This window comes from Halichoeres trimaculatus, unplaced genomic scaffold, assembly GCF_033239565.1.
Source record: "Halichoeres trimaculatus isolate MK-OKI-2021-1 unplaced genomic scaffold, fHalTri1.1 fHalTri1_scaffold_10, whole genome shotgun sequence".
NCBI classification, from domain to species: Eukaryota; Metazoa; Chordata; class Actinopteri; order Labriformes; family Labridae; genus Halichoeres; species Halichoeres trimaculatus.
Window position 1 is genome coordinate 19,585,496 of NW_027437187.1, and position 13,249 is coordinate 19,598,744.

The 13,249-nt window shown below is 44.4% G+C and overlaps 1 protein-coding gene across 3 annotated transcripts in view; it reads right to left on the bottom strand.

Annotated features, from left to right (window-relative positions):
• Positions 1–13,249, bottom strand: part of pclob (piccolo presynaptic cytomatrix protein b) — a 59,947-nt gene that overhangs the window by 18,509 nt on the left and 28,189 nt on the right. For all 3 annotated transcript variants that reach the window (XM_074677789.1, XM_074677788.1, XM_074677787.1), the window contains exons 14-18: positions 6,064–12,913; positions 4,033–5,600; positions 3,668–3,933; positions 2,455–3,283; positions 902–1,952 (exon numbers count right to left, since the gene is read on the bottom strand). In XM_074677789.1, coding sequence (XP_074533890.1) covers positions 902–1,952; positions 2,455–3,283; positions 3,668–3,933; positions 4,033–5,600; positions 6,064–12,913 — 10,564 coding nt within the window. The remainder of the gene's footprint in view (positions 1–901; positions 1,953–2,454; positions 3,284–3,667; positions 3,934–4,032; positions 5,601–6,063; positions 12,914–13,249) is intronic.

Below are 13,249 nucleotides of genomic sequence, written 5' to 3' on the forward strand. Positions count from 1 at the left end.
TAACTGCAGCATATCTGGGCACTGTTATCAAGAATTGTTCATTTGAACTTTCTGCTGCTTGTTTTTTTTTTTTTTTTTTTTTTTTTTATTTCAAATGGACAAACATACAACTTTACGTAAATATACTTCTTTGGTCAACTTCACACATGGGCAGGGTAATGATATGCAAGTGACTAGGAGTTCTGACATTTTTACAATACAATCTCATGACACTTCTTGTTGTACTTGCAGCTAAGTCACCTGATTATGTAAAAGAGAAGATGATTAAATTCTGCATTGTGATATGTGAACATAGTGTCTGTCTGATAGGGCCATACATGTATTATCTCTACATATATAGCTAGGTAGGAAGAAATACTTAATCACTAAATATGCCAAGTGAACTTTGTTTATAGTGGTTATGAAAACATACCCTACCGAGATTTAAATAACATTAGTCTTCTTAACTAAAGATAGGCAATCTGTTGTATGGACATTATATAGTTCAAGCCTATTTGAGGTCCTATCTGAGCCCAAAAATTGAAAAGTGAGATTTGAGTGCAAGGATGAAAAAATCAAACTATGAAGAATTAAACGCATTGCAAAACTAAAAGACAGAGCATGCCAGTGAAATCACAGAACAATCATGGATAGAGCTTGTCAGTGACATACATAAACTCAGACCAAGAGTGCTATGTATCGGTGGGTAAGATACTCCAAAGAAAGGAAAAAGCATGCAAACATCCATGTTACATTTACTGCAAAAGGGATATATCGTTATGCACAACCAACAACAATTACATGGATAATTTATTTAAAAAAAAAACAGTTATGCACAGTCAGTAAGATGACTCAGCTTCAGCATGCGTGACAAACAGGTCCACACAGTTTAATTGCTGCAACAGTCTCAGGTTCCATTTACCTTCACTGTCAGACATTGCTCCTTGCGAGTCATCCATGATGAATGCGATGTCCCGATCATAGCCTCGGGTCCTAGATTCTTCCCTCATATGTTGCTGCACCTCTGGCAAGGAATGACTGGACCCAAATTGGTCCCTGGAATCAGCAGAAATTGGAGGAAGAGGTCCAGCTGAGGCTCGAGCCATTCCCATCGGCTGCCCCACTGGACTCAGAGGGCTCTCCTCTTCAGAGTTCTGAGCCACAATAGGAATACGACCCCGGCTTTGGCTGATAGGTAAACTGGTTGGCTTTGCTCTGGCCACACCTGGGGCAAATGCTGCATCCAAGACTTCTCCTTCTGTTTTTAGTCTCAGTGAAGAGCTGGATAGATCCCGTTTGATCGATAGATCCAAGCCATAAACTGAAGATGGGCGGGAAGAGGGGCGAGATGAGGGACGGGAATGAGCTCCACCTGGATAGGTCCCATCGTCCTGGGCTGTCGCCCTGATAGTGGCTCCCAGTCCTAGAGACTGCCCAAGATTCAGAGAACCAGCTAGATTGGCCCCTAGAGAGGAGCCTAAATATTTCTGCTGCTCAGACAAGTTTTTTCTGATCCCAAATGTAATCTCATCCTGAAGCAACCTTGCAGTTGCAGCCAGATTTGTTACAGAAGAGGCCCCAGATCCCATGTAGCTGCCATAGTCAGGCTCCAGGTCCCTACTCTCCTGAATTGGGGAAAACTTAGTGATAGCCTTCGGGTCTATCAGGGCCTTTTTGTTCTTCATCTGTTTCTGGTAAAGCACAGCTGCTGGGAGTTGCTTTGCTGCCTGTTTTTCAAGGGTAAGTCTGCCAATGCTATATTTCTCTCCTTTCGGAAAGTGGCGAAAACTGCCATCACTGGGGAGATACTGGGGTAGACCAAGCCCTGTTAAGTGTTCTAGTCCCTCGGTTCCCCGCCTGAACTCCTGTTTAATTTGCTGCTTTAGTAGCTTCAGCTCATACGGCTCCTCCATAGTGTCATCTTCACCTTTACCGTAACCCTGAAGCCGAGATGAGCCTAAAAAATCAGCCACCTATAAAGGGAAAAAATAATATGCCACACATTAAATGTTTCTCAATAGTAACATGATTTTAACTCACAAAATAATTTAATTTAATGTGTCTCACATATATTGGTGACCAGTAAAAGATTGCATAAATGGCATAACTGATCCTTTTTTATTTCCAAATTTGTATCTGTTTTTTTTTCTTTTCTTTGTTTTTAGTACCTGTTTTTACAAAGTAATTTTGTATGAGAATGTTCTACAAGGCCACAAGTAAGTTCCTTGCTCTCTGTCTGTATTGATATAGTGCTTAAGGGCTGCACTTCAAAGAAAATGTGTAATGCTATATGAATACCATTTTTGTTTGGCTGATACAACTTTAACTTGCCTTTAACAGTCCATATAACAGGAAATACAACAATTTAAAAGCAGTAAAACATTGCTCTGGAGTTTAGAATTATAAGTAAGGAAGTGAGTCATAAGGTGACGAGGAAGGTGATAAAAGGGGATACACTAAAGTAAAGTTGTTTACCTCTGCTGTGCGCCTGACTTCTGCTGCCCTTAGTAGCCTATCTGCCTTGGACAACTCCTTATCAGGCAGGTTGAATCCAGACCCTAAGCCAGTATTGCCCAGCCCTGTAGAGGTCTTGGTAAGCTCCCCGATATCTTCTATCAGTACATAGTTTCTGGCATTGTGGTGGTCAATATCGGCATAAAAGGAATCAGCGGATATGCTAGACATTGGACTAGAGGCCATGCTTCTCTCCTCTAGCCCCAATCTCAAGTCCAAGTTCCCATACTTCCCCCCAAGATGAGCCACCCCATAGCCACTTTCTGTGGAGGTTGGCACAATGAGAAGAGGCTGGTTGCGAATCACTTCATAGTTGGGGGTGATTTTGGGATCTAAATCTGACAGATTGGACTGCCGTTGCTTTCCCTGCTGCAGGAGCAGTGCATGTTGGTAGCTGCTTGGCTGATTCTGAGCGTGGGAGAGGGAAAGAGTTGGGTAAGGAGACACCTGTTGGTGGTAAAGGGACTGTTGCTGATAGATATTCTGCTGGGTGTAGTGGCTGGTAGTTTGGGTCTGTGGAACATACTGGGCATAGTGAGAGTAGGGACTCGTAAGTGTGTTATACTGAGAATCTGCTTCTGTCTGAGGGGGGATAAATTGGTCAAATTCTGACTGAGGTGCTGTCCGGGGTCTTTCCAGGCCATCGCCCCTGGCCTCTCTGATGTTGCCAACCTCACTGTCTGACATGTAGTCTCTTTCCTCGGCTACCCCCTGAAGATAGGCCCGCTCCCTCTTCTCTCTCTCCTTCAGCAATGCTTCTTTGCGTCGGTTGATACCCATCTCCAGGTATCTACAGCAGAAAAGAAAGGGACATATTGGAATACATGCAAATTTGTAATATTTCCTCAACATATCAACCAAAGAGATAAATAGCATTCTGGGTTCTCACACATTAGTACCTTACTATGTGTGAGTTTGATGAGGTCTCACTGAGTGATGTCAAGGCAGCCTTTTAGCCCTTAAGCTATCAGGGTAAGACGGGAATCATGCAGATGAATTAGGATTAATGATGAATGAGTGATAGGGAGGCAGGCAATGATATTGGTTACATTCAATTCACAACATGTTCTCTGGGTACTATCGGTATTAGGTAATGAATTGTAATGGGGCAAAAAAGTGTACGCCTAGAAACACTGACTCTAGTTTAAGTAAATGAAAATCAGCTGCATCTTACCGTAACTTAGCATCAATTTCTTTTTCTTCTTCATCCAGCTCAGCCTGTTTCTTGCGAAGTTTAGAAGATTCTCTCTCCACCAAATCAAGCTCTTTGTCAATGTCTTGCAGGATCTTTGCCCTGGCTATGGTTGTGCTTCGGGCAAGGCGGCGACGAGCAGAGTTGGTGCTATAGCCCGATCGTCCTGTCAGAGAGTCATCTTCAGGAGGGGGGTCTGGTAGTGTCCGCTTCACCTTCTTACCAGTACTAGAGGGAGAACCTCGACCCTAGGAAAGTGAACAAAATTATAAACTCCATAATTATTCAGACTTGAGAATTATTTCTATAGAATAGACAATTATTCATTTCATTCTGTTGTGACTCACAGAGTAGCTGTCTGCATAGTATCCACCCAGTCTGTCGTCTGTGGAAGGACTAAGAGATTTGGGATCGGACAGAGATTTCTGACCAGCCTTCAATATTCTAGGGCCAGAGGAGAATCTGTTTGGGTCAGCAGTCAACATTCTCTGTCCTCCAAGTGACTTTTCCGGAGACAGGGGGGAAACTTGGTTGTAGAAAACTTTGGACTTTGAGGGAACATCTGCTGATAAATGTGTGCTGTAGGCCATTTCGATTGGTGTATGCCTCCTGTCTGACTCTGTCTGACAACTCAGACTGCCACCTCTCTGAGAGTTTTCTGGAGCTGAGATATGCTTGATGATTTCCACTTTTGTGTCCATCTGGACATTGGGTCGTTTGATAGTTCCAGAATGATCAGTCTGGACAGATATCTCTGCTACTGTCTGGATAGCAATGCTGGATACCTTGGACCCATGTTTCCCATCACTGCTATGTTTTCTCGAACGTCTTCTTGCTTTTGTAGGAGCATCCCATTCATCTTGATCTTCGTCATCAGTCTGGGCAGAGCTGTCGATATTTCTCTTATTTTTCTTCCTTCTTCCTACATGCTGCTTTTCTGCTGAGTCTTCATCATCTGTTTGCACTCCACTATCGATTATTTTTTTTCCAGTGTCCTGATCAGCTTGAAGCTTCTTTATCAAACTGTGCTGGTTCTGACCATCCTCAAACTGTGTTCCAATAGATGGAGTTGTAGACTCATCTTTTACAGGCCAGTACTGGCCACTGTCCCCAACCCCTGCATATTTAGCATCTAGGAGGTTCCCTGTGGTTCCAGTGCCACCATAGTGGTCATCTAGCTGGCGTTGGAGTTGCAATTGGAGTTGTTGTATTTGCTCCAGTTGCTCTTTCTGCTGGGCATATGTCTCCTGCTGGGCCACCATGTGGGCATGGTGTTCTTCCTCTTGCTGCAGGAGAAGCTGTTGTTTTAGAGCCTGTAGCTCCTCAAGCTCTCTTTGGACCATAAACTGCTCTTGTTCACGGTAACGCTGGATCTCCTGCCTTTCCCACTCCAGCTCCTCAGCAAGACATAGCTGCTTAAGCTTTTCTAGCTCTAGAAACTCCCTCTCCATCTGATATTGTGCCATCTTAGTGTTGTCTAAGCCAGGGAATATGGGGGAGGAGGCTAAGGCATCAAGGGAGGCTGCTATTGCTTCCAGGGTGGTATCTGAGTACATTTCTGGGTAGCCTGTTATAATGTCTGCCAAAGCAGTGGGAAGAAACTCCTTGGGTAGTCCAGAGTCAAAAGCAATTATCTGCCCTGGGTCTGTACTGGGAATAAAACCATATGGATGTGGTGATGACTGGTTCTGGACGGTTGATGTGGGAGTTAAGGTAGTGCTAAAGATGGAGCCTGGTTGAGTTGTAATTGCATAAGTGGATGGGACTGGAGCGGCAACAGAGGAGTAGACTATTCCATCTGAGGTTCTGAGGACACTATTTACACCAAATCCAGCGGCAGGGACCTGGGAGAATGGAGCTGTCGTCATCCCTGGGTAGCTTCCAGCAACTTTACTAGTGTAGTCAAGAGCTTGACCTGCCATAACCAAATAAATTGACTTTTATTTTTATGAAACATACTTTGGTTTCAGAGAATAGAAAATACTGTAAGGTTGGATTCAAACAAGACTTCCACTGGGCATGCATATCTGTTGTCATTTTGGCTAGCAAGATGCAAAACCAAAATATTGAGGAAGAACACGCAGGCACACACATGCATCTGTATAAAGAAAAAACAAAACAAAAAAAGCTTCTGTTAATACTCAAAAAACATGCATATTGAGCAACAGGGAATTTTAACACTTAAGAGAAAGCATGCATAAACAGACTTTGAAAATGTTCTGTATGCACATCAATGCAGAGTAAGGGCATTTTGCACATAAAAATAATGCATGAAATCAAACAAAAACTGGCCAATGACCTAAGCATAGATGATGGTAGAAGTAAGGTACATAGAAGTAACAAAACAAGTTTAAAAAAGGTGTTATCTTTTAACTCACCAGCAGAAAGTTTTGCAGCAGTGAGGTCTATGGCTCCATCTGTGGCTCCACTGAGATATTCATAGTCACTCTTTGGGTCATAAGAGAAGAGTCCTGGCTCTGTCAGATTTGTCTCAGACATAGAGGATTTTTTACCATTCATGCCTTTGATGCCATACAGTCCAGCATGATCATATTGGTAGTGGTCATCTCTGTAACCAAAACGGTTATCAGGCTGAGTTGTAACTGGAGGCTGTGTTCTGCAGCTTCCTGTGAATGGCAGCTTGTAGATCACATCACAGCACACACTTCTCCTTCCAGCTGTAAGGTCAACTGGAGTCCCGTCATCCTCTACAACAGTAGTCACTACACCTGGGCTTGTGCCAGCCAAAGCTACCATTGCTCTCACTGGTCTGTAGGATAAATCCATTGCCCCTGTGGCCTCAAGAGAAAGGACAGACCCTCCATTGCTGATAGCTGCTTGGGTTGATGGTACTGGCAGTTTACCTAATGGAGAGACTCCATATGAAAGGTTCATTGGTATATCTTGAGCTGTGGATGTCACAGACCTGGTTGCAGCTGGGGATTTTACAGGTCTGTATACAATCTGTGCAAGTGGTTCAAATGGTTTGTATGTGGTTAATGGTAAAGGCAACGACATAACAGTGCCTTGCAAATCAAGAGGTTTCTCTGCTGGTGTGTTGTTATAGGAGGAAATGGTGGCTGTGCATGTGACTATTGTGATGCTGTCAGTGACAACAGACAGTGTGGTTGCAGGTGCAATCTCTGCACTCAGGTTTACAATCTCAGGCTGCACTGCTGTTATTGGACGCAAACTAGAGTCACTTGAAACAGACTGCCGACATGATTCGGGTGGTGTCAGATCCATTCCTTGCTCAGTCATCTTTACTCCAACCTTCATGGTACGTAAATCAATAACATCTCCAGGATATATTATCCTTCCATTCTGTTTTTGAAGAGGCTGGACTTTGGCTGTGTCTGGTTGTATGGTAATTGCTACACTGGGTGTGGGGACCTGTGGAAGTCTTTCATGGACCACAGAAACAGTAGTCCTCTGGACCTCAGTGGTGACCACTTGAGTGACCAATTCAGGACGACTTTCAGGAGGCTGGCCAGAGGTGGAAATTGAAGATGAGTACATGTGACTCATACTGGAGACTACTTTTTCTGGTCCTCGAATCTCCTGACTTTCAATAGATTCTTGCTGAATTTTAGTAATGGTGAGTGGGGCTACAGGTACACCCTGTGGAATATTTTGAGAGGTGGGTACTGATGTTCTTCTGGAGTATGCCTCAGTGGTCAGAATCTCTACTGGATGATCATATTCTGATGAATAACTTAATACCTGTGGTATTTGTTCAGTTGAAGGAATAGATCCTCTTCTGTAGGGATACTGAACAGGATGACCATCACTTGGGATATCTTTCTCAGCTGGCAAGTTTACAACCTGTGCCAGGGGTATTTTTGGCTGCATGGTTATGGATTCTCTTCTAGTGGCAGCAAAGGCCTCGGTTGTAACCACCTCCGTTGGTGCTTCATATGCTGAGGGATAGGTAAACATGTCACCTGTAGTGTATGAGGGCTGAACTATAGATGATATGGATGTCCTTCTTCTGCTAGTTGTTTCTTCAGTTGTAATGACTCCAACTGGTATCCCAGCCAAAGGTTGCCCCACTGATGGTATTGAACCCCTTCTTACATTAACATCCTCTGTTACAATTTCTCTGGGAGTCTCACGCTCAGGCAACAAAGCTATAACCTCTAAAGGCAGTGATGAATGTGACACAGCTGGGGATATATTTGCTCCGTAGACCAGTGGTGCATATGTGCCAGAGGGTACTTCTGGCTGCACCACCATTTGCTGGATTTCCATCCCGAGAGGTGATGGTATGACTTCAACAGCTGTAGGAGTTGTCATGGTCGCAGCTGTGGTAAGTGGCACTACCTTCATTACATCGGGTGTTGGAGTGATTTCAGCCACTGTTTGTAGCGGTTGTGGTACTGGAGATACAGTTGCTACTGCTGGTAGTCTTGTGACAGTGTCAGCAGACATAACTTCTGAAGATATTTCAAACTTTGTAGGGGGGGTAAAAACTTCAGCCACATAAGGTGGTTGCTGCTTGGACAAATGCTCAGTCCCATGGGGAAGACCTTGTAAAGGCTGGACAGTTTGTGGTACTGATTGAAATTCAGCATTGGTGTCATTTAAGTTAGAACCTGGTGGTAAGTCTTGCTCTGTGAAATAATTTGGTGGTTCAGCTATCACAGGTTGCTGTTCAACAGGAATTTGCTGACTCAGTAGTGGCACAGGTGATCTAGTTTTTACTACCTCTGTAACAATTACTTCCATAGGAATATCATATTCCTTTTCTGGTATTTCAATTTGAGTTTCTACTTGGGGATAAAGACTAGTCAAGGAGACAGATGCTTGTCTGTCTTGGGGAATAGCTATATGTAACAGATCCTCAGGCTGGACTGGTGAAGCAATGACTTCTTTCATAGGCCGTTGCTGTACAGGAAGAGTCTGAGTTGGGATTTGAGGAATTACAGCTGCAACTGCAGCCTCAGGTGGAACTGCAATGCCCTCTGGGGCTTGGTTTGGAAACTGATTAACAGATGGTTTGGACTGCACTTTTGCTGTGGCTTGGAGGGTCACTGGTTGAATTAGAACTGTTTGCTCTTGAATCATTGGAACTGCCTCAGTTATCACTCTAGCTGGTGGTAGTGGCTGAGTAATTAATTGTTGTTGAATATAAGGTTTCTTAATAGGAGCAGGAACACTTTGTGCCTGAATAGATGTGTCCTGGCCTGATGAAACTGAGATGAAATCAGCCCCAGATGGTGGTGATGGTACAACAGAAGGCACAAAGTCAGTCCTGGGCCTACCAGCTACCACCTCTGAAGGTATCACTTGCTCGATTGCTGCAATTGGGGCTGCAGGTACTGGGGGCTGATGCTTTACAGTGGGAACAGAGGCTCTTCTGACAGCAGCCTGTGCTGAAAATGCATCAGCTGGTGTTTTCTGTTCTAACGGTGTGGTCCTCACCCCTGCCACTCTTGTAGATGGGATGGAGCCACGTCTCACAGGGGCCTGGACTGTTATTACCTCAGTTGGTGAACCTGGCTCCGATGGAAGAGTTATCACCACATAGGTCTGTAAACATTTGACATGTCTTGGGGACAAAGGTGACTTAGGTGATGTTGCACCCAATTTAGACTCCACAGGGCGTGTCATGCTAAGTGAAAGAGCATTTGGTGGCTCTTTTGTCCTAGGCAGAGTTGCAGCTTTTGGAACTACATGTTGCGGTGGCTTGACACTCTCTCCTGGTTTGTGGCTGAAAACCAGTCCAGCTGGAATTGACACAGGCTTTGGTGGTATGGGTGGGGGTGGCTTGGTGGATTGACTGGGGCCACTCGTAATAGAAGTAGAAGCCTGTGCTGTTATTGTTGTAGCAGTTGTTGTAACAACAGAAACTGGAGGCTTTGGATAAACTGTTGGCTTGGATAAACTACCAGGAGCTGGTGCTGCTGATACTTCTACTGTATCTAAAATGTTTGTCCCTGCAGTAGGTTTAGGTGGAAGGGGTGGAGCTGAAGTCAACACATTAGTGGGCTGTATAGCTGTATCTGCACCGGGGATAGTTGGTTGTGTGACTTTTGGAATCGTTTGTGGCAGAGGAGAAGAAGTTATTGGCTCTTTGGTAGGAATGTCTTGTGGGACTTGTCCAAGCTGAGATATGCGTTCCCCACTAGGTACTATAATAACCACATGCCCTTGTCTTGTTTGAGTTACTACTTGAGGAACAGATGTACTATCTGTTTGTATGTCATCCATCCGTGGCTGTATATCTACAACTATTGACTGCATTGGCTGGCCAGCTGCTGGAGTTCCAATAGTTGAGGTGGTGGTGATAGTCGGGGTGGCTTGCTGAACAGCTCTGGCAAGCGGCAACTCTGAGGTTGGCTCAGATGATGACACTGAAGTAGACCGAGGTGGAGGTGGGGGTGGGACCTTCTTTTTGACGATGGTGGTTGATGCTGGTCCAGGTCCCTGAGCTGTTTGAGTCGGTGCAGGGAAAACAACTGGACGCATAGATGGGACAGCAGGTTGTATGGGGACTGAGTGCACCACTTTTGCTTGGGCTTGAGCTGGGGCAGTTACAAGTGCTGAGACTGGAAGTGGGGCTTGAGCACTGATTGGGGATGTAGTTGAAACCAGATCAGGCATCTGGACTATGACTGGCCCAGGACCTGAGGCCAGAGCAACAGTTGCAGAAACAATGTGGGCTGAGGCTTGAGTGGAGACTGCAACAGCTGTTTCTGCCACTAATGCAGGTTGAGATGAAACAATAATAGGTGCAGCACTCTGTGCTGAGACCTGTATAACAGCTGGTGCCTCAAAGGGAACCTGAGAAGGAGAAGACACCAAGTCTGGCATTTGAACAATGACAGGTTCAAGAGAAGTAATTTTCACTTGGGCTGATGCCAGGGCTTCAGCTGCAGAATCCACAAGTTGAACTTGAGCAGTTTGAGCACTGGATGGATCAGACACCACATCTGGTATAGTAACTATGACTGTAGCTGGAGTTGGTTGAGGGACAGAGCCCCCACTGGGTTGTAATGCTGCAACTGTGACAGAGGGTGGTGGAAAAACTTCAGGAATTGATTTGGTTAAAAATGTGGTTGGAGGTGTAGGTGTGGACAGCGGCGTAGATTCAGCTGAAAGAGGTGTTTGAGCTTGAAATGATGATGAAGATGTAGCATTAGAAGCCAAGCTGGAATCAGGAGTTGCTGGTGACGTTGGAGGAGACACTGGTGATACAGGGGAGGGTGTTGTGGTTAGTTCTGGGGCAGATATTGGTGTTGGAATAGGTTTTGGCTCTGGAATTTCGCAAACCACAACAACAGGCTCAATCTCTGCTGTTTCAGACAAGGGTGGGCTGATATATTGATCTTCTTTAGGCTCAGAATCATCACTTGGTGTAATGTCAGAGGAAATACCAACACCGTATTCATCAGCAAGACTATCGTCTTCTTCTTCCCCAGAAGAACACTGAGTAATCTTGAGGTCTGGGATGGGGAATAACGCCTTATTAAGTGCTGGATCTTGTGGAATCATAGGCCTAATAAAGCTTATAGATCCACCTGAAGTACTAGAAATAGCACTCCCCTCTGAGCGCTTAGGGGGTTCAGAGGGGCGAGGCGGAGCTGGCCTTTTCTTTTTCTTCACTGGCACTTCCGTAGACGTTTCAGTACTTGTAAAAGGCATATCAACTTGTCCAGGAAGTGATATCTCTTCTGCAGGTATTGACACTACACAGGTGTCAACAGCTGCTATAGGACCAGAGACCCCTGGTGAGGTAGTTTCCATGGCAGTCTGTGCCTGTTGAAACTCTTGTTCTATCATCATTAATTCTCTCTTCTTTTGCATCATCTCTTCATAAACTTCTTCTGGGGACCTGAGTCTTTTGCCAATTTCAGAGCTGGTTTCAAGTTTGGATTCTTCCCCTTGAATTTCGCTTATCTGGATTTCAGGATCTTCAACACACAGAGATTCATAAAGATAATCCTCAATTGCCATTCCTCCATAGAGTGGTTCAATATCAGGAGGACTTTCCCCTGGAATAGCTTTTGTCTTCTGAATAATTTCCTCGTATGCTTCTTCAGCACTCTTTAATGATCTTGCCACTGAATACTTCTCTTCAAATGGATCAGGGGGAGTGTATGGTATCACTGTTGGTGAAGGCTTACGTCCTCGCTGTACAGCTCTTCTCATCTCTGCTTCTGATTCCACACTAGCCGAGTACTCAGAGCCAGATATTTTATAAGTGTCATCTATGACTGTGACCTGTTTCAGATCCTCTGTTGAGGAGCCATCACCACTTGGAGATGGTGTTTTACCATGGGTCCTCACTTCCTCTCTGTCTTTCTTGGACTTATCTTCATCCTTCATCTTTTCTTCCTCAGAGGAATCCTCAATAGTGGGTAGAGGCTCAGTTGGCTGCCTGTGCCTGCCTCTGCGATGCTGCTTTTCCCCTTTGACCTTTCGGTGGCTTGGGCTGCTATCACTATCCTCCTCCAGTGATGAAGCTGATGTAGGTGAAGATCCAGGAGTGAAGCTAGATGCCTGAACACTTGATGATCCCTTGGACAGGGATTCTGTGATGCTCTCTACTTCTTCATCAGTGCTTTGTCTATGTCTCAGGACAGGAAGAGCTTTCTTAAAAGAAGTGATGGGCGGTGTTTCAGGAACTTCTTGAGTTGGGTAGTCCATTTTTGAGGCTATTCTCTTGGCTAGGTTGGCATCATCCTCTGTTGACTTGGCTGTCGCTGAAGCATTTTGAAGCTCAGCCTCCTTGATGGCTTCCTCATTGTCTAAAGTCACTTGTTTTTCATCTTCTGAGAGAGACATTTCCTCTTCATCGCCCATGCCCATTATCTGCCTGCGGATAAAGTCTTCATCCTCTACGTTGGAATCAGCACTCTCAGTTTTGATGTCCTCACTGCTGGATGAAACATTGCTGACCTTCAGCCTTCTCCTCTGGACCTTTGGTGAGGGTGAAGGTGTGACTTCACTCTCACTGCTCTCATCCATGGCTTGAAAACTCAAGCGCCTTCTCTCAGCTTTTACCTCTTCTTGTGCTTGCATCAACTGATCTGTTTTTCCCTCAGTTGTACTTGCATCACTAGCTGCTTGCACATCCTTCAATTCATGTGATATGGGTAAAATCTGGGGTTGATCCTCATCAAACTCTTCTTTTGATCTTGGCTTGATGGCTGTTACAGGAACAACTTTCTTTTGCAGTCCAATTTTCCCAGTAGTTAGTTCTTCTTTGCTCTCATCTTGGTCCTATGTTGAAAATATGAAGATACAAGTGGACAACATTCAGATAAGAGAATAAGACTATTAAACAAGATTATGTTTCATATTGTTTTCCTTTTTACTGTATGGATTCAGATCTTAAGCTCTGAAAAAAACTTCAATAAAAAGACCTTAAAAAAATAGTTACGGTTAAGTTCTTTTTTTGAATAAATTAAGTAGGGACTGTAATATGAGTGCCATTACCGCAAAGAGTACAGTACTGTGGGACATTGTTAGTAAAAAAAAAAAGAAAAAGAGATTTTAAGATCATGCTTTTATAAAGATAATGTAGTCTAGCTGCTATTTTTTAAATATAAATTACTC